Genomic DNA, 21,901 nt, shown 5'->3' on the forward strand with positions numbered 1-21,901 from the left:
ACTTTTAAATGAGAATAATTAGGCTCCTTGTCAAAAAGCTTTTCAAATGTTGTCTTACCTTGAAGATTTGGGGTTGGTGTCCTATTGATCAAGTAAGTCGCAGTGAGGATTGCATCCCTCCAAAAGGATTTTGGCAAATGTGCTTGGAAAAGAAGAGCCCTAGCAACGTTTAACAAATGTCGATGTTTGCGCTCAGCCACACCATTTTGTTGAGGTGTGTTGACGCAACTAGTTTGGTGAATGATGCCTTTAGAAGAATAAAAATCAGGGATGTTGAATTTGGGACCATTATCACTTCTAACGACCTTAACAATTTTACCAAACTGAGTTTCAGCTAAATGGATGAAATGGATGAGCAAAGTGCGTGCTTCCGATTTTTGTGCCATCAAATACACCCAAGTGCTACGTGAATGATCATCAACAATTGTCAAAAAATACTTTGCACCCGAATAAGTTGGAACACGATAACCACCCCAAATATCAACATGAACTAAATCAAAACAAGATGCACTACGATTGACACTCAAAGGAAAGGGTTGCCTAGTAAGTTTGGCTAAAGGACAAATAGAACAAGAGTTTGAATCACAAGCTTTATTTGTAAGAAAAGAAAATAATGATGAAACTTTATTCGAAGGATGGCCAAGGCGTTGGTGCCACAAGGCATCCGAGCTCGCATGAACGACATTGCATGTTCCTTCCCGTTGCAGATTGAGGCGGTAGAGTCCCTCCTTCTCAGTTCCCATCCCAATCATCCTCCCCGATCGTAGGTCCTGTATGAAACAGAGGTGTCTGAGAAAAATGGTAATATAGAAAAAGTCGAATGCTAGCTTGCTTACTGAAATCAGATTAAGATAAAATAGCGGAACACAAAGAACGTTATGAAGAACAAAATGGGGAGAGAAAAAAACGGTGCCAATATGAGTGACATGCGTTGTGGTTCCATCAGGGAGTTTAACTTTTCGATTAGGTACTGATTTAAATGAGGTAAGCAAACTAGGACTGCAAACAATATGATCGCTAGCCCCACTATCTAGGATCCAAATTGGCTCTTTACTGGTTTGTGCAAGATGGTAGATTTTACCTGAAAGTTCCTCATAGTTTGAGATGTTACCGACCAAATTGGCAGATGCAGGCTTTGTTTGAGTTATGAGTTGGTTGAGGAGATGTTGACACTCCTCTTTTGTGAATGGAAAATTGACAGAAGCAGCTTCCTTGTCACCATTCTGTGCCTCAACATGATTTGCCTTGGATCGAATTTGTCCACCTTCAGCAGCAGCATTATCATTCTTCCTTCTGCGACAGTATGCGTAGGTGTGCCCTTTGCCCTCGCAGTGCGTGCACTTCAAGTGTGCCCTGCAATACTGTGCAGTGTGATTATCCATCCCACACTTCTCACAAAATTTTGATGTTCTCGTACTAGGATTGAAGTTGCGGTTCTCTCCTGCTTTAGGATTGTAGGCTCTGTTCACTCGCTTGACCGCAAAGGCAGAAGATTCTGATGGAAGTTTGGATTTATTAGCGGCAGTTTCCGCCAGCTTCTCTTGGCGTAACACCATTGCATAAGCTTTGTTGAGATTGGGAAGAGGATCCATTCCTATTATGGTGCTGCGGGTTTGTGCGAAACTCTCATTTAGCCCCATAAGAAATTTCATGGTCTTTTGAGTTTCAATGAAAGACCATGTTAAACAGCGACAAGCGTGGCCCGTGGCCCACCATTGTACCAATACTGTCCCAACTTAACCACCCGTTAGGTGTTGGGTTTTAATCACAAAAGGCCTCTGTACAATTGGGTAAGAGCCACCCACTCTAGGTCTGCACGTGAAATTAATTAATCCAATTCCCACATATAAGTTATATTTTATTTGTCACTTTTCTAATGTGAGATCTTTCCTCTCCAACACGCCCCCTCACGTGCAACCTAACTCTAGGTCTGCACGTGAAATTAATTAATCCAATTCTCACATATAAGTTATATTTTATTTGTCACTTTTCCAATGTGGGATCTTTCCTCTCCAACACGCCCCCTCACGGGCAACCTAACTCTAGGTCTGCACGTGAAATTAATTAATCCAATTCCCACATTGGAAATTGGGACACAAGTCTCATCTCGGAGACTTGGTCAATACAATCCAAGGCTCACATTGGACACTCGGAATATTTCGATGGCAATACAAGGAACCCCAATTTGGGCTCATGATACGTGCCTACGTGGAGACGCAATTGGAGAAGGACCCGCTCTGATACCATAAATGAAATTGTGGTGTTGAATACTTATGTATTTCACTCAAACAAGATTACAAGGCATATATATACAACTACTGTTATTCTGATATCCTCACATCTAGGAGCTATTCTAGGTAAGCAAACAAAGATAATAACTATAGAAGATTACAAGAGATTATCTACTCAATACAAGATAATTACAGAATCAGTTCGGATCCTTTCCTTCAATATATTGAGCAAAACATTCGAAGATTGATAGGCATGAATTTGGGTATTCTGGGCATGAAGCTGGACGATTGTATTAGCTAACAAATTTTGCTTTTGGAGATGGTTGTTTGGCAAGAGAAAGTGGTAGAATTGGAGGTGTCAGATCCATCTTTGCCAAGAAGGCGATTTGGCAGATACGTAATCCAATATGTGTCTTTCTTTTTATATTTTCAAATTTCAATTTCAAGCAAAGTACAATTCTCCAAGAGGGCATTTGCTAGCTATACATATGGAGACCTCCAATTGTACGTATATGTCATCGACCCATCTTTGCAGAGCCACCTCCCTCTTGGCAAGGGAAGCCACCAAGTGCGCGGCGGCATTCGCTCTACGGGGAATCTATTCCCAACGAGCTTCAGCAAAAAGAAGAGCCCAGGTCAGGCACTTTTCTTGTGAAAGAATTCTTACCCAAATCCAATTCCTACAAATTAGTAGACTTGATCAAATCCTCAGTGAGACTTCCGTGTGGGAAATTTGACCCAAAAGAAAGCTTTTCTAGCTGTGGAAGTGAGCATATTGCATCGAAAGGAAGAAACTCACAAAGGTTTTGCTGAGAAAGATTGATTTCTAACCATTTGAGTTGCAGACAATCCCAGTAAAATTGCATGTGGGAGTTTCTTGATTCCAACAACTAAACAGAGATGAAACTGAAAGGGGAATCTATCCCAACGGCATTACCTTTCATCTGATCTATTTTAGCAGAGAGAAATCTAGGAGAAAGTTAACCAAGTAGAAATGATCTTGGGTAATATTGGAAAATCATATGCCACAAACATATGAATAATATTTAAAAATAAAAAGGGAGTGTGGTTTATAATTTGGGGAGTGCAAATTTCACTCCCCTTAATAAAACATGTTTCATTTACTTGACTCTATTAAACCCTAAATGACATCAGGATTGAAACTTCCAGCGGGGACAAAATTGGAGTTGCATTGCAGAGCTTGCTTCAGATGCAAATTCAAGCCATAGTTGTTAACCTCAAGCGCTCTCAACTGCTCTTGCTGTTGAGCCACCAACTCCTTCATATGCTTCAATTCTCGGCTTCGACCCTCTAACTCTTTCTGCCGTTCAAGTAGCACACGCACAGCTCGCTTGAGCACCATATTCTCCTTTTCAAAGCTTGCACAGATCGATTTCTCGAAACCCTTTAACACTTTTGCAGCGCGTGCCCTAGCATCCTCCACACTAGTACAAGTTATCAATTCTCCGATAACCAATTCAACCCAATCCGCAGTACCATCTTCAGGAATGGGTTTATGATCTTGTGGTACTTTTTCAGCAGAACCAGAAGTAACCCTATTCTCCGTCAGGTGAAGCTCGCTCAGGCTCTTGATGGTGGCATCAATATCGTAGCAGGACTCTTGCAATGCTCTATCAAGAATCTGGAGATCCATAAATTAATTAGGTGAGAGAAAAAAGAGCGAATTAAGTTCGAGTGAGGAGCGGAGAAGTGATGAAGAAGTCTGATTCAGAGAAGAGAACTCTGAAGTGTGAGCAGTATTCTTCCTTAAATACAAATGCATGGGTTGCAAATGGAAGATTAGCCGCGAAGTCTTAACTAAGCTATAGTTTCCAAATCCGTGTAGGATTTTATTTTGTCGGTTTGCCCCAGCGTACTAAGAATTCCAAAGTCTTTTGGGAATGGTGCGGACCAAGCATTTTATTTCCACGTGTACAAACAAAAGTGCAAAAATAATTTTCTTTCACAATTAATGTGATTGGTTACTAGAATTGAAATTCGACCTTTATCAACATTTTTGTTGAAAGATAGTTGAAACCAAATGCTACTACCAATGAAATTTTATTAATATTTTACTCAATTCAAAGTTTCAAACAAAAGAATTCTTCATGAAAATATGTGTTCAAAGATGTAGCGGCTCAAATAGAAAGCGAGGCCAAAATGTAATCTTATTCACAAGCTCCCAATTTTTCTTTTTAGAAAATTATAGTATATATTGTTGGAGATGAAGATCTCACGTTAGAAAAATAACAAAAGTTAATATAACTTATAAGTGGGTGACTCACATCTAATTGAACCGTAGTCTTTTGTGATTGTACATGTCTCAAGTTCCAATGTGGGAATTAGATGGTCAATTGATTTCACTTGCAGGGGGAGCTAGGTTGCACGTGAGGGGGCTTGTTGGAGATGAAAGATCCACATTAAAAAAGTACAAAAGATAATAGAACTTATAAGTGGATGACTCACACTCACTTGTACCGAGACTTTTTGTGATTAAAATCCAATACCTAACAGGTGGTTAAGTTAGGACAATATCGATACAATGGTGGGTCACGGTCCACTGGCCACGCTTGTCACTGTTTAACATATCTCACTAAGTATTTCTATCGAAGTATTAATAATGTACAATTAATGTCCAATGACGGTCATTCTTGAAAATTAGGGAGTTTAAGGCGAAGAAAATTTACAATTAACCGTCATTGGACATCATTCTTGAAAATTTGGGAGTTCGGTGAAGAAAATTTACTGCACTCGAAACCTTTTAGTACATTTATATAAGAGCAATCTAGACCACAAAAATGGAATTGTGGGTGAGGAATATATGTAAGCGTACGTCTTGCCGGTACGTAATTGAAGCAGGAGAGTACTGTAATTAACATCGATGGCAAAAGATATGAGAGCAATCTAGACCACAAAAATTGAATTGTGGGGGAGCAATATAAGTGTCATGTTGGTACGTAGGTGAAGCAGGAGAGTACTGTACCATTGATGGCAAGAGTCCATCCTGTTTTTTAATTTTCTTATGAGACGCTTTTAACGAAGAATATTTTAGGGGTGGGACTTTAGACCCGAAAAACTGACGAACCGGTCCGAACCGGCCGGTTCAGGTCGGTTTTCTATCATAGTTTAGCTGTTTTGCTCCGATTCGGTTCCAATATGGAGGTAGACGGTTCGGTTCCGGTTTCCAAAGTTAGTTTTCGTCTTTACCCGAACCGATGTGGTTTTAATACATTATTGTATAATTTTACCTTGTTTGGTGTCAGTTTTTGACTGAGCTCCCTATATTGTTATCAAAAATGTGTCCACGTGCTATGATTTCTTTAGCCTATGCCTACCCAGTACCCACCCATCCACGTACAATCTCTTTTTGTTTCTCTGCCACCACAAACCCCCATTCTTATTTGATTAAAGTATTATTTCTCTGCCACCAGAGACCCCATTCTTCTTTGGTTAAAATATTAAACTCATTCTTTCTCTCTCTGTCTTTGACTTCCATTTCTCTCTCTGTCGGCCACCCACCAACCTCCCTTTCTCTTTCTCCATTCTCTCTTTCTTTTTAATCATACTCCCCCATCTCTTCCCTCTTAGCCGCAACCCCGCAATCATTCTTCTCCTCCTCCTCCTCCTCCTCCTCCTCCTTCACTTCTTCTGCATAGCAACTATTCCAGTCTTATAGAGGTTGTACCAGACTACCAGAGGCAGGTTTTATCAATTTGAACTGATCTTCTCTTCTGGTATCGAGATTTCTCCAGATATATTACATGAATTTGTGTTCTAGGCATGTGTTTTAAAGCCAAAATATCAGATTCCTCTATTGAACGACTGCCATCAACTAAAAAAACCAAATTTTAAGATAGATTTGGATCGAGATTCAAGCATAAATGGAACCGAAAAATCGCAAAACCGCACCGATTCTTGTCGGTTCGGGTTTTGCTCGGTTTCAGAGTATAGAAGTCATCAAACCGACCCGAATTTTGTCACATCGGTTCGGTGTCGGTTCTTGCTTTTTTTCTGGCATACCCGAACCGTCCCAGCCCTAGAATATTTAAGAAGTCTACACACCTTGCAAAAACCAACTTTTTATATATATGTAAACCCAAGAGTCGCTGAGACGCTCGACGAGATAAACTTCAAATTCATTTTTTTAAGGGTGGATATATACACCGGCTTCGTCGACGCAGAGATATCATGATGGAGCCGGACCAAAACCTGAGTCCCCTTGCAGATTCTCGTCAAGTCGATCGACTTTCACCACGAACCTTAGCGTCGAACCCCATGTCACAAGCACCAGCGGGAGTTCAATAATCTCCATCTGCACCAGAATAGGGTGGGGATCAAAACCAGGCCCACATCTGTGAGGCCATTTGAAATAAAGATGACATGGCCAACAATGATTTGTCTGATCCTTTTCTTTCAACACCTAGAACTTAAAAACAAAGCGATCCCCATGTTCACAAATATATATATACAGTCCGGCTACACTAAGGATGTCCTTAGTTTTTCTTAGGTACGAATTTCCGGTTTTCACCCACTTTCCGATCAAATTTTCACATCTGAACCGTTCAGTTTTTAGGTCCTAATGTATAGATCATCTCTGCAAAATTTCAGCCAAATTGGTGATCATTAAGACATCCAAAACTGCAAATTACAACAATGTAAACGAACGGTTCCGGTTCGACAGATTCGGTTCGTTCGTGTAAATTGCAGTTTTGGACGCCTTAACGATCACCAAATTGGCTGAAATTTTGCAGAGGTGATCCATACATTAGGACCTAAAAACTGAACGGTTAAGATGTGAAAATGTGATCGGAAAGTGGGTGAAAACAGTAATATATATATATATATATCGGGGTAGGTTCTGAAGAGAACGTTCGCAACCCAGAAAAAGTGCGGATGTCCCTCCTCCGGCGTCGAGAAGGCGGCAATGGCTGTGCTGCGGTTGCCAGACGAACCCTCTGGACATCCCGGACCAGTTTGCATTCGGGTGGACTTGCCGGCTAACACTTTCTAGTCGACCTTGATCAGACTACCATTTTGCAGTCGACCACGCTGCCCAGACCTCCGACCTCAATCTCTTGGCCTTCGTCTTCACTACAAACTGATTTTCGTCTTCACTACATTCGGGTGGACTCGCCGGCTAACACTTTCCAGTTTACGTACTTTGCCCTGTACTGGTACCTTCCAGTGATATATGAAAGACCTAGCTGTATCCATCGATATATAAAGTTGCAAGTCAAAGCGGGGCATCAATAATATATCAATAGATAACGTTTGCAAATTGAAGAATTGGGACTTATCATACACCAAGTACTACAGTATCCAGTATGACAAAATACATTAAATAATTGCACCTAATTCAGTTACTTAATTGGCTACATAAAAGAAAGGTCCAATATTAATATCTAATGGAAGATCCATTCTTCTAAGACATTGCACATTTAGCACGTAGGCACGGAAATCAGGCTATTTAATTGATTCGCTACCAAAACCCTTAAGGGTGCGTTTGGATGAGAAAATTATAAAATCCGTAGGAATTTATAAATGATGGAATCTTTAATTCCATCAATCTATAATTCCATTAGGACTTCTAGTTTTCTCTGACCTAGAGCGCCGCCCATCTAGGTCTCTTCACTCAAGGTCATGCCCTGTCCGACGGCACGCCCTTGCGGCGGCGTCGTCGGACGGGCCAACGGGGACCTCGTGTCCGGTGATTCGTCCAGTCGATGGAATGGCAGCGTGGGAGATGCTTCGCTGATTAGAACGCTTGGGGTTTTTGCTAGGGAGAGGAAGGGGTGGCTGGTGGTGTGGAGATCGGAGTCTGGTACGTGGACTGATTGGGTGGCGCGCGATGCGACGTCGCCGGATAGCGGTAGGCGTGTGGCGGCATCGTCGGAATCTGTGATGCGCAGATCAGATCGGCAGACGGCGATCTGGTTTGGGTTGCTAGAGTTCGATCCGAGGATGGTGGATGGTGGTAAGGATGACACTCCTAGCTGGCGGTCAGAGATTGATGGCGGGATGGAGGGATCTCGGCGCAAAGCAGGGGCTACCGGTGGTGGGACAACAAGGGACTTGCAAGCGGGCTGACGGTGGTGGACTTGCAGTAGGCCGGGTCTGTGGTTTGGGCCCAATCTGGGAAACAGTGTTTTGGTGTTTTGGCGTTTTTTTTTTCTTTCATTGTTTTAGGTCGGGTGCACTGCAGGTGGTGGCAGAGACAATCATCACTTTGGCCTGCCTGAGGGTCGTTCCTGCCTAGTTTCGAGTCAGCACAAAGTCTGCCTGTGGCATAGACGAGCATTAATGGCTTTCTAGGAGGTCTTTCCTGTCAGGATTTGGGTTGGAAGTGATGGCGCTTTGGAGTAGTGGTGGGATGACGGTGTTGGGTTTTCTTTAGTCCTAGGTCTGACTGTCCAGAACTCCCTTTGATCGGGTTCGAAGCAACGACGAGTGTTGGCTTGGTCGATCAATTGCTGGCCAGGTGGATTCTGGGTGGGAGTTGGTGTTCTTGGCTGAGTCTGCTCCAACACGTTTTGTTGTTTCTGCCACTTTGTCTGGTGCCAGTTTAGTTTTTAGTTAAGTTTTTTAGTATGTTTGGAGTCGGGGCCTAGTTTGGCTTTAACAGTGCGTCAGTATAGATGTCCATTTTGACGTCTAAAGTGGGAAAAGTTTCAGTTGAAGCTTTTATCTCCCATTCTCATTGTAATCTTCGTTGTTATTAATGAAGTTCTTATTTGATAAAAAAAAAAAATCTAAAATTCCATTAATTGCATCTATTTAGGATTTGAAATGTGTAATAAATTAAGAAAGTTTAAAACAAATAAAAAGATAAAATAGAAAAAAGTCTTGTTTTGGAAATAAAAATTGAATACTGCAAAGGAATTCGTAAATGACACATATTTTGGTGGAAATTGAAGTGAGAAATTTAAATAACGAATTCCTTCGTTTTTTTTCACAGAAATTTAAAATTTCCAATCTGATAATGCCAAACGAGGGAATTGGATTTTAGGAATTATAAAATCCTCACTTTCAATTAAATTCCATCATTTTTTCTCTCACCCAAACACACTAAAAGACATCAGGGTTGAAACGTCCAGCTGGGACACAGGAGTAGTTGTTCTTCAAAGCCTCATTCAACTGCAACTGCAAGCCATACTTGTAAATTTCAAGCTTCCGCAATTGCTCCTTTTGTTGATCCACCAAGTCCTTCAGGTTCTTCAATTCCTGGTCTCTCCCCTCATGCTCTTTATACCGCTCATTCTGCACATGCACAAAACTTTTGAGAAAGACGTTCTCTTCTAGCAGTGCGTCCTTTTACTTTTTCAGCATCATATTCTCCTCCTCATTTTGACATTTAGTTTGAGCAATCTGGGCAGAAACACGTGCACAGGTCGATTTCTCGAAACCCTCTAGCACTTTCGCCGCTCATGCCCTAGCATCATTGACACTAGTATCACTCGCCATATCTCCAATAGCCAAGTCGATCCATCTCGGGCCATCAAGAGGAAGCTGTTCTACTTTTTTAGCAGAACTTGAAAAATCTTTCTGTTTTTTGGCAAGGTCGTTGAGGCTCTTGACTGTGGCATCCAAATCGTAGCCAGATTCTTGCAATGATCTCTCGAGAACCTGGGGGTGCATGTTGGGGAAGAGAGAACGAAGTTGAGAGAGTACATAAGGAACCCAGAAGTGTTGAATGGTTGACTCGTCGGCAGAAGAAGTTGTAGAAGAAGAAGAGCAGCGAAGTCTCTTGGAGAGATAAGGCGGCGATGGTGATGGCGGAAGATCTTCAAAGAAGGACCTTTTGCTTCCACACAGTACTACTGTTGCAGACATCTTTCCTCTCGATGATTTGGGATTTTAGGGTTCTTAATATGGATCTCTCTCGGTTTTTCAGAAATGCTAAAATGCAAGAGTGACTGTGGACTAAAGAGCAAGAGTGATTGTGGAGATAAAACGAACGTATATATAGGGGATAAGCTAGGTTTCCAATCCATATAGGATTTGATGAGTAGAAATTCCAAATTAATGGTTTCCTAATTGAGAAATTTTTAGATAGGGCAAACATATCAGCCACATAATACGCCCAACCAATTATATTTCTCTATTTTTTAATTGTATTTCGAAACTATCAATGTTTAATTAAAATGAAATACCAGCACTGATTGGCTGGTCGTACAGCCACGTGGCACGCCTGCTCTACCTAAGAATTTCTCCAACCAATTAGCCGTGGATCCGGACAAGGCCTTTAACCGCCACGTAAACATTTCCCATCTTGCCCGTCTCTTTTTTGTTTTTTTTTTTGAAATTAGGGTTATGCAGATGTCTTCAAGGCTTGATTAATGAAAATGATGAATACACATAGGGGACACAGTGCTTAAATCTCATATTACAATACACCTCAAGAGGACATTCTGAATCATAATAGGAGTCTCTACAACTACAATATGTTCAAAGGGACGGGTCCAAGTGCTCAAATTTGACTTAACAGCAACCCACTTATCCCATTAAAAAGATTAGTATGCCAACTCATCCAATTCAATGGCAAAAAATCAGTTATGGGATCCAAAAATTTGGTAATTGCAAATTATGCCACTGCAGGTCAAAACCCAATTCCAACTTTGTTTTTTCAATCGTCTCTCTCTCTCTCTCAGCCGTTGAGGAACCACCGGGAATCCACAGCCACCATCTCGGAGTGGCGGGATGTTGGTGACAAAAAATTCCGTAGAGGATTTTGACTCACCAATGAATGCGGACTATAGAGCGGGAGCTGACCAGGAACAATCGAGAAGCTTTTTTTGAGCGTTGACTTGGAGAGTGACCGTCGGCTGGAAGAGGAGGGGGTACTTGCAGAAAACTCTCTGATGCCTAAGTCAGTATATGTAACGCCCCAATTTGCACCTCTCCAAATTGGTTACGTTACAGTGCCGCGAACCTTTAGAAGCACAAGCTAAGCAAGCTTAACTCATGTCCTAAAGAGACGCAAGGAAATTTCACTAAAAAAAAAAATGAAATGGCAAGAGTTGGCGGAAAACGTAGAGTTTAAAGCGAGGTGAAATTGAAAACTTTATTCTTGTTTGTTAAAAAAAAAACATTATAACTAAACGATGTCAAGAGAGACATTACTACTCAATTGACACAAAACTGAAAGGACAACATTGAAAATAAATTATAGTTTGGTTCAAACCAACGAAGTTAAGAAGCTCAGCAAAGATTCACAAATACAAGTTAACATTCACCTCAATCAAACAATGACAATTTAGTAGAGGTGAATAAAATGTGAAGGTAAATATACCGAAGAGTCAAGTAAAAAAAATGTAACACCCAGCTCAATCCCGAAATCCTCCTCAATCCTCGTGCACAGTACCTGCAAGACGAACTATAGTAGGGGCGAGCTTTCGTCCTCGCTGCTCAAACATCAACCCTAGTTAGGTTTTAAAACCAAATAGTAATTGGCTCCAGTTGAGTAAAATATAATAAAATTAAATAAAGAACTCCCAATGTGAAACCATATGAAAACGAATGAGTACCCGGGTAAAATCAAACCTGATGACCGGTCTAATACTAGCCAACTACATCCTCACCGAAAATTTAAATCTTCAACAACAGGTGAAGAGTAGCGAGAGTGTCCATTTACGCCGTACCACCTAGATCTAGTGTCACACCTCAAAAGATGTCAGACACTATCCCGTCCGTACAGTCCCTCCGGAGGTTTAGGGGATCGAACCCAAGGAAGTCGCTATGCCCCGCTCACTCTCAAGTCATCTCATGAATTCAAGTGTTTTTTTTTTTTTTGGTCAATGGAAAATATGTATTAGATGGTCCAACTGGTACATCCAAATACAAGAGGTACAAAAGACCCCAAGATCAAGAGGCACACAGGCCCCAGCAACAAGAGGCACATAGGCCCAGCAATAGAGGCACTTAGGCCTAGCATAAACAAAATACAACCCATAATGGGTGTGGCCAAATTACAAGTAAGAAGCCCAAATGTAAAAGAAAGAAACCCTAAACATTCTAACAGCCACCACATCTTCATCAGCCGCATAGTCTTCCTGCCGCAGTAATCAAGTTGTTGTCTGACATCAATTCGCCGCCGCCGCCGCATCAGATCGCACCGCCTTCTCCACCGGTTGTGACACACGCCGGGCTCAAGAACGCCCAATAGAAACCGAGTAACCGAAGAGGGAGTGATTCCCGAGGTAATCTGGACACCCTCTGTTGATATAACAAAAATCCACCAACGGGTGAAAGTTTGTTTAGAGATGGTGGAGCATGGAGCCGATCTGAAAGCAAAATTGGTCAAACCTGTCAAACAAAAACAATAACAAAGGAGGAGGAAGATCTGTGCTAAAAAATTGATGAAGAGTTGATGTGAGATAGGATTTGGGTTGTGGTGAAGGAGTGAAGAGGTGGAGAGGTGATGTGGTTGGTGAGAGTGAGAGCTCGCCCAGTCATGACAGAGCTCATGATGACAGAGCTCATGATGGCAGCAGCAAGTGATGGGTAGATGGAGAACTTGAAGGAAATAGCGGGAAGAAAAAGAGATGGAAAATGAAGGAAAAGGGCAGATCTGGTCAAGAAAAAGGCTGGGTGGATGGAGTGGAGATGGAGATAAAAGTAGTGGTGGTGGTGGTGGTGGTGGTGGAAACGGAGGTGATGGTGAGACTCTCAAAATGATGGCTGATTTGAGAAAATTTCTAGAGAGAAGGAGGACCCTCTCTCTCTAGAAACTTTCCCTGACTTTTAGTTAAATCTTAAAAACCACTTCAAACCATAAAAATAATGTATAAAACAAAGAGCACTAACTAGGGTGAAGCCTCCCTACCCGGAATTGAATATGAAATAGCTTGATAGCTTAGCAATGGAAAACATATCGACGAACTAGCCACCACCTCTATCATTGTTCCTTTTGGTGATCGAGGTCCACTGCATGTCCCCATGCCTAATAATAAAGGTCGCAAACTATCATTCCCATGATCCATTTTCTATAAATCCATAACTCGGTGTCTAAATTCTTTATCTGCTTCTAATATGTAACACTACCTACATCTAGAATTTAAAGGTTCTCATATGGAAAGCCAAATAGTCTTGAACCATTGGGAATCGATTCAACAGAATCAAGGACTATCAAGGTAGGACACAGGATAAAGAGATATAAGGGTTGGAACAGCTCAAGTTGAGAAAATTAGTAAAAATTCATTTTAAGAGAAATGAACTTGAAACTTTCCAGATCCTAAGTTGACATGTTAAGGTACAACATACTAAAATTTCAAGAAAATTGGAGTTCAGGAAGTAGGGGAAAAGATGGATGAAAACGGACTGAACTGTTCAGTTTTTCTTAAAAATTCCAGCTGCATTCTATCAACTTAGAAAATTTGTCAAAAATTCATTTTGACTCTGATTGACATCAAACCAGTTGGTGATGGATTCTTGACTTGTCTAGGTTTATGAATTAAAATCTCAGCATAAACACAATCAAGAGCCATAAGGATTTGATAAGTAAAAGTCCAGAAGGTCAGGTTCTGATATGAATGAAGTTTGGGTATGAATAAACCTTAACAAGGTTTTGATATCAGATCCCATGAAGGACCGAGTCATAACAGGTGCAAATGGTAAGTTTAAGCATCACAAAACTCAATGATTATGAGATTATATATGAAAATTGAACTAGAAAAGATGAAATTCAACAGATTGAGGAAAAACTTACCAATTGTAAAATCAATTGTGTGTGAACTCAAGATGGAGATGTAAACTTCATGAAATTAACTCAATGTCGATGGAGAAACATGACCCAATCTGAGTAGAAACTGAATTTGAAAGAGGGTTGGACATGCAAACACGAATTAAAATCAAATATCAGTGATCATCTCAGAACAGGATTTTCACTGAACTGTAAGCGGTCTCACCTTGATTGAGGACGAATTAACCGTTGGATTATCATGATTTTCGAGCACAGTATAGAAGATGCAATTTCGAACAACTTTAATGAAAAAGTCGTGGTGATATGAACTGCAGAAATGGCAGTTTGAAGCTGTCGAAGTTGGCTGACAGGCGTGTCCAGAAGAGACTTTCACCTTGTAACTTTCTCTCAATTCAGAATTATGAACCAGAAGATTTGGCTCTGTTCTGAGTCACTTTTGCTACAGAAATGAGTTTCACCAGGGTTGAAAAGGTTTTGATCAGAGCAGAAAACAAAGGAGAAGGTTCTAAAGAAAGATGGGGTTTTCACGGGTGAAGGACGCGTGTCTGATGATTATGTTTCCCCCCTTTTGATTCAGTTTGACCAACCTATTGGTCCAGAGAAATGTCAAGTGTTACTTAATGATTTCAATCTCTAAAAAAAAGAAAAATCGTTATCACTGAAAACCTCTACAAACTGATGGAGACTTCAAACTTTATTTTCTCCGGAAGTCGCTTTAGTACAATGCCATTCCCAAATTGATTTCTGCAAATTTCCCAAGTACCAAATAGAATTCTTTAGTTTTTCAGGGTCTCACAGTATGTTTCTTAGTTGAGTGTAGTAAGAGGAATCAGAATGGGATAGTTTACCTTGATCGACGTCGAGCCACCTTTATTTAGGCGATGACTTACTTGGAGGGCAAGCCGCTATTACTCCTGCTTTTATGGTCGCATTTACTTTCACACTTATGATGATAATCATTGCTGCATTGGCGACGGTTAATCATGACTCATTTACGACGGTCATTCGTCGTGCATTCATAACCGTAATCATTGCGCGCAGTTATTATTGTAAATAATTTCCGCATTCATGACTGAAATTTAACGTCATATTAACTATGGAGTTAATCGTCTTAATTGCGGGCCCAGCAAAAGTTGACCACTCCCACAATGCCTCATAATTTTCTCTTTGGACACTCATCCTAAGAGGAAATTTTCATTCTCTGGCTGTTTCAAATCTTGCATCGAATATTTCTTCTGGCCTTGGCCGTCCTAATTCTTATTTCCTCGAGCCCTGGCCGCCCCGATTTTTTCCTTAGGCCCTGGTTGCCCTGAATCTTTCCTCTGGCCCTGGGCGCCTCGCTTCTTTCCTCGGACCCTAGCCACCTCGATTCTTTCCTCCAGGTGAAGATTCATTTTCAGCATGAGACATGAAATTGCCCCAATTTCCCTTTGAATCTGATAAAACACGTTTTATTCTTTTTGGCCACCGGCCGCCCCGATTTTTTCCTTAGGCCCTGGTTGCCCTGAATCTTTCCTCTGGCCCTGGCCGCCTCGATTCTTTCCTCGGACCCTAGCCGCCTCGATTCTTTCCTCGAGGTGAAGATTCATTTTCAGCATGAGACATGAAATTGCCCCAATTTCCCTTTGAATCTGATAAACAACGTTTTATTCTTTTTGGCCACCGGCCTTGGGTATTTACTTTGGCCACCGGCCTTACACATACATTTTGATAACACCGACCACAAATATATTTCGAATATAAAAGGAAGCAAAAATCAGAAAGATGGTTACTAAAGGAAAGAACGCTAGTCTACGTTACCCGAACTTTTGTCTCTTTGGGGCTTGTATTCCATCACTCCCAGTGCTTAGTGACAGAAATGATATTTCCTAAGGTGCAGCTCCCGCCATCACTTTTTAGGGAAAAGTGGTTCCCACAAACGGCCCCACTTGTTGGCGATGAAAAATTTCGTAGAGGATTTTGACTCACCAATGAATGCGGACTGGAGCGGGAGCTGACCAGGAACAATCGAGAATCTTCCTTTGAGCATTGACTTGGAGTTTGACCGTCGGCTCGAAGAGGAGAGGATACTTGCTGAAAACTCTCTGATGCCTAAGTCAGTATGTTTCTTAGTTGAGTGTAGTAAGAGGAATCAGAATGAGATGGATTACCTGGACGACAAGCCTCCTTCATATAGGCGATGACTTACTTAGGGGACAAGCTGCCATTATTTCTGCTTTTATGGCTGCATTTATTTGCGCACTTATGATGACAATTATTGCTGCACTAATAACGGTTAATCATTGGGTACTTATGACCATCATTCATTACACATTTACGATGGTAATTCATTGAGCACTTATAATCATAATCATTGCGCGTTTATTACAGTACTTAAGGCCATAATCATTGTTGCCTTCATGACCGATATTTACCACCAAAATAATGACCGAGTTAACTGCCATATTGAGGGGTCCAAAAATAGTTGACTACTTCTACAAGGGACAAGTTCCTCTGCTACAAGCTTCTCAAGAAGCTCCTCAAACGCTTGCCCGCCATCGCCGTCGATGCTCTGCCTCACCCCTTCAATTTTAATCAACAGTTGCCAGATGCTGCCGCCAAAGGTGGAACCGGTGTGAGCAGGCCCTTGGCAGATCTCCAGAATTGGTTCATCGGGATTCTCAATGACGAGCTCGAGAAGCTCAATGTTTTCTACGTTGATAAAGAGGAAGACTTCATTATTCGTTTCCAGTTTTTCAAGTTTTATTTTTTTGCTTTGATTTGGATGCATATGAACACTAATAAGATTGAATTGAAATGAATGATTAACAGATTTGGTTTGCATGTTATGGAATTGGAGAAAGTATCAATCTTATTTTTTTTGTTAAAATTTGAAGGGAATTGGAGTAATATGTACTAAATGAACATGGACGAGGGAGATGACAGTGGCGACACCAAGGAAGGGGATTGACTGAAGATGAAATCTTCCAGGCCACTGCTCTTGGTTGGTGCATCAAATGGGTACGGAAATAACACGCTACTATTCTTGTTTGAGCCTAGAATGATTCTGTCTTAGATATTACTAGTTTTAGTTCTTTTGCATCAATCTAGAAAATTGAGTTAGAAGCTTACATTTCATGGTAATACTACTTGCAGCTGCAAGCATCTTTTCTGGTTCTCGATGACGTGATGGATGGCTCTCACACATGGCATGGCTAACCTTTCTCGTTTAATTGCCCAATGTACATTTGTGCCAAGAATGAACATATGTACTGGGTCTAAGATCCATCGATTCATAGGCCCCAAGGCATGGCTGCATTCTTCAATGAAAAAGGTGTAAAAGAAAGCGTAGTGGTCCATGATCTAAATACTTCGTCTTACAATTTTTTTGTAGATTCTGATTGGTTATAAAGGTTTTGGAAAATGGTGGAAGTTTTTGTTAGTTTTTTTATTCTATTGGGGGTAATAATTCTTTTATTGCCTTCAATAAAAGTTTTGAATTGATGTAACCTCCTTATCTTCTTCCTTATCAAAGTTTTATCTATTTAATTTTAGAGAGATAAGTCTCACTTCCTCCAAATAAACTTTTATTACCCCCCAATAAATATTTTATTGCGGGACAATAACAGTTTATTAGGTTTTATTGAGGGGCAGTAATAGTTTCTGACGATCTCTCCAGTGACCATGAGATTTCCGACGACTTTTTTAGGAACATCTTGTGAGATTTTCGGCGAAATTTAGTGACCGGTGACCGGATCTGACGACCGGTGATCGGATTCTGGTGGCCGGTGCCGGAGTCCGGCAAAGTCTCCGATGACTTTTCTCTCTCTAAGTGACAAAAGAAGGGAGGGAAAAATAGTCTTAAAAATAAATAAAAAACCAACAAAATAAACTTAAGGATTAAATACTCGTTACTCCTCATACTTTTCCTTGAAAAACTGTTTGGTCCCTCGCCTTTTAAATTAAACTGAATAGTCCTTATTCTCTCTAATTCTTATATAACAAGTCCAAAATAATCTGAAATGACTATTATGCCCCTCATTTTCTATTTTTATTATTATTTTTTTCTCTATTTTTTTAATTTTTCTCCTCTTTTTTTATACCCTCTCTCTCCCTCCCTCCCTCTCTCCTGGCCTCACGGTCTCTCTCTCTCCCTCGACCTCTCTTCTTCTTCTCTTCCTCTGTCATCACCGGAGACCACTGTATTCCGACCACCATCTCACCAAAAACCTAAACTCTCCCTTTCTCTCTTCTCAGCCGTGCGTCCTTCTCTCTCTCCCCTGACCTCTTGCTCCCTCTCTCTTCTTCTTCCCTCTGCAACCACCGGAGAACACCATCTCCGGCCACCATTTCCCTAAATTGAATCTGCATTCCACATCTAGCTTAAACTAAACAAACCTTTTCCAACACAACGTTCATCTCAAACCCAGAAATCTAATACAGTGAAAGAACCAAACCAAGTCCCAGAAAACCAAATCCCACTTCTTCATCTCCACGAATCCCAACAATCAAATTCGTCTATCCTCATATCGGAAGCCTTTAAGTCCTTACTCGTCAACATCCTCCTGGTCCTCGTTGTTGAACGAACGCGCTCTCATTCTGCCCTCCTCCTCTAGCTCGGCAACATCGTTTTACAACTCCGAAGGTGGACTCGGTCCCCGATCCGCCACGCCGAGTCGCTCCCGTTCTAAATCAATATACCAGGGCTTGCGGTCGTACGGCGACGTCTTGCCAGTAGAGTTCGCGGCGGAGGAGCTTATGCCCGAGACGGTGGATGCTTCGAGGTCTGGGGATATTGTGTCGGTCACGATTCGGTTTCGGCCTCAGGTAATTTTGGTAGATCCGTGGGAATTGGATCAGAGGTGATGCGATTTGAGATAAGGGGAATTTGAATCGTTTGATCCTAGGATTTTTAACTGAGGTGATGTGATTGAATTGTTTGGTTTTTGGGCCTTTTGGTTGCAGCGAGAGAGAGTATCACAGAGGAAATGCAAAAAGGGAAGAGGCTAAAGATGCGAGCTTTGAGGTTAAATATATATTTTGAGGAGAAATATGGAGACTTTGGAATTCTGGAACGGACTCGATTTTGCTTGTAATCTCAGAGCCGAAGAGAATTTGAGAGGAGGAGAAGAAGAAGATGGGGAAGCAATCGGTGAGGATGAAGTAGGCCTCATCATTTAGCCCTTAGGCCCTAAACCCGCCCGGCCCGTAGGGCCGAAGCCCTACCCGGCCCTTACATTAGGGCGGGCCGGCCCTACCCTTTCTCAAATAGGGTAGGGTAAGGGTCATGCAAATGAAGCCCGGCCCTACCCTATGGCCCGGCCCGTTTGAGCCCGTTAGGGCCAAGCCCGGCCCGGCCCTACCCTAAAATTTATATATTATTTTTATTATTTTTCTATATTACATATTTACATAAAAAGAAATAAGAAATATGTTATTTTAGAGAATGGGTATTAGATTGAACATTTGAACCCAATTAATTTATGTAAATCTAATTTTTATATCATACACTCCAAAGAGAATGGACACTAATTTTTTTATAAATCTATATTTATATATCATACACTCCAAAGAGCAACCTCTATCAATTCAAAGAAAATGAGAAAATCAACCGTTGGATGTGATTATTACAATAAATTATGCGTGTGGTTAAAAATTTAGTCAATTTCACCATAGTTTCGAACCCGATCTGTTTGGTCAACCATATTCACTTGTATGTTTTTTTGGTTGACCGATGGCGTGACAACCGCAAAACGTGCTAATTTTTTTACATCACATTTTTAAATATTTCATCAATGGATGTGCGTAGATATAAGATAAAAATTTCAAATTTAATTACAAATATGTTGGTCTATACCAATTTGCCTCCTAAAGTTGTATAACTTATACATTGCATTTAAATGATTGAGGTTACCCTCCATGAGCAAAATGGAGGACGAAATGGAATTTTTTAAAATGAACCGCTGGATGTTGTTTTCATATGAATATATGTTAGTGGTAGAAATTTCTGCCTTCGGTTGGACCTCGATCTACCCGGTCAACTCAATACCCTAAATAGAACATAAAACAAATATGCTCTTAACCGGTCCTTGGAAATTCACTTTTTTCGATCTTTCAGCTCCCACACTCTCATGGGTAGGGGTTCTACTTACGGATGTCAAAATTCCGCAACGTTTGTCCGTGCATGGTGCCGCTCCCCTTAGGGAAGTTTGCTTGTGCAAAGCGTTGACCGCTACGTTGGACGCCTTATTCACGGCAGATCGGCCTAATTTATTTACACAATTAATACCTATCAATGTTGTATAAACATATGAGAATTTTCAGATTGGTCGATTTTCATTTCAAAAATTTTGGATCGCACATAATCCTTATATGCCTTGTAATGTAGTATAACTAATTTATTAGGCTTGTTACCCTCCATGAGGAAAATGGGGGACGAAATGGAATTTTTTAAAATGAACCGCTGGATGTTGTTTTCATATGAATATATGTTAGTGGTAGAAATTTCAGCAATTTCCGCCTTCGGTTGGACCTCGATCTACCCGGTCAACTCAATACCCTAAATAGAACATAAAACAAATATGCTCTTAACCGGTCCTTGGCAATTCACTTTTTTCGATCTTTCAGCTCCCACACTCTCATGGGTGGGGGTCTACTTACGGATGTCAAAATTCCGCAACGTTTGTCCGTGCATGGTGCCGCTCCCCTTAGGGAAGTTTGCTTGTGCAAAGCGTTGACCGCTACGTTGGACGCCTTATTCACGGCAGATCGGCCTAATTTCTTTACACAATACCTATCAATGTTGTATAAACATATGAGAATTTTCAGATTGGTCGATTTTCATTTCAAAATTTTTGGATCGCACATAATCCTTATATGCCTTGTAATGTAGTATAACTAGTTTATTAGGCTTGTTACCCTCCATGAGCATTGTCAGATTGATCAATTTCCATTTCAAAATTTTTGGCCCGCCCGAATAAGCCATAATTTTTTTTTTTTTTTCTATTTTTTAATTACGTTTCTCTTTTTTCTATAATATGCAATTTATCTCTTTCTTTGTAATTGATTTCATAAGTTTTGTTTTCTTTATTTTCTATTTTCTTTGTTACACAACAATTAATATTGGGAGATTTATATAGATAGTTAATTGAATATAACCACCTTAAGTAATATTAATAAATGTTATAAGTTACAAGTATTATATGAATATAAAATATGTTCAATAAAAAACAATGAGTCTTTTATCACCAATACATACCATTAAGCCATATTTTGAGAAGAAAAAAATAATGTTTTTTTTTTTGTTAAACAAAATAAGGCCCTTTTTGGCCCATTTCGGCCCTATTTGACCCTATTTGAGGGCCGGCCCGATCCGGCCCTTTCGGCCCTAACAGATCGGGCTTTTCGGGCGGGTAAGGGTTAGCATATTTAAGCTCCGGCCCGACCCTACCCGGCCCTAAATTTTGTTGACTTTGACTAGGCCCGGCCCGGCCCGACCCTAAGCCCTAAAATTTAGGGTAGGGCCGGCCCTAGCCCGGCCCATGATGACCCCTAGGATGAAGAGAGAGAGAGAGAGTATAAAAAAAAGGGAGAAAAATAAAAAAAAATAGAGAAAAAAATAAAAATAATAATAAAAATAGAAAATGAGGGGCATAATAGTCATTTCAAATCATTTTGGACTTATTATATTAGAATTAGAGAGAATAAGGACTATTCAGTTTAATTTAAAAGGCGAGGGACCAAACTGTTTTTCAGGAAAAAGTATGAGGAGTAACAAGTATTTAATCTTAAACTTAATTGGTATTAGAGGAAAAAATGAGTAATCTTATGGGTAATAGGGTAAGCTTATAATTTGTTTGGGTAAGTGGGATTAGTGTAGCTCAAATTTAGGTAAATGGATATTTTCCCTATATTCAAACATGCACCAAATAGCAAAGAGTGTCATATCGGCTACTCCATTTGCTTTACAATAACGGTGGCAGATCGGAAAGTT

The 21,901-nt window shown here is 40.7% G+C and overlaps 2 protein-coding genes and 1 long non-coding RNA gene across 3 annotated transcripts; all 3 read right to left on the reverse strand.

The window, feature by feature from the left end:
* Positions 1-3,372: 3,372 nt before the first annotated feature.
* LOC133730248 (uncharacterized) lies at positions 3,373-3,885 on the reverse strand. The gene has a single exon (XM_062157875.1). The coding sequence runs from the start codon at positions 3,883-3,885 to the stop codon at positions 3,373-3,375; it is 513 nt and encodes a 170-aa protein (XP_062013859.1).
* A 5,411-nt stretch (positions 3,886-9,296) lies between these two features.
* Positions 9,297-10,061, reverse strand: LOC133730249 (uncharacterized). Its single transcript, XM_062157876.1, has 2 exons — positions 9,660-10,061; positions 9,297-9,488 (listed from the first exon to the last, which is right to left on the reverse strand). The coding sequence occupies exons 1-2, from the start codon at positions 10,059-10,061 to the stop codon at positions 9,297-9,299; spliced, it is 594 nt and encodes a 197-aa protein (XP_062013860.1).
* Positions 10,062-12,424: 2,363 nt separating this feature from the next.
* Positions 12,425-14,528, reverse strand: LOC133732512 (uncharacterized). The gene is made up of 4 exons (XR_009857170.1): positions 14,135-14,528; positions 13,936-14,035; positions 13,054-13,170; positions 12,425-12,511 (listed from the first exon to the last, which is right to left on the reverse strand). It is a non-coding gene; the product is annotated as an uncharacterized LOC133732512 (long non-coding RNA).
* Positions 14,529-21,901: the final 7,373 nt, after the last annotated feature.

The sequence above is a fragment of the Rosa rugosa genome, chromosome 2 (genome assembly GCF_958449725.1).
Source record: "Rosa rugosa chromosome 2, drRosRugo1.1, whole genome shotgun sequence".
Taxonomy (NCBI): Eukaryota; Viridiplantae; Streptophyta; class Magnoliopsida; order Rosales; family Rosaceae; genus Rosa; species Rosa rugosa.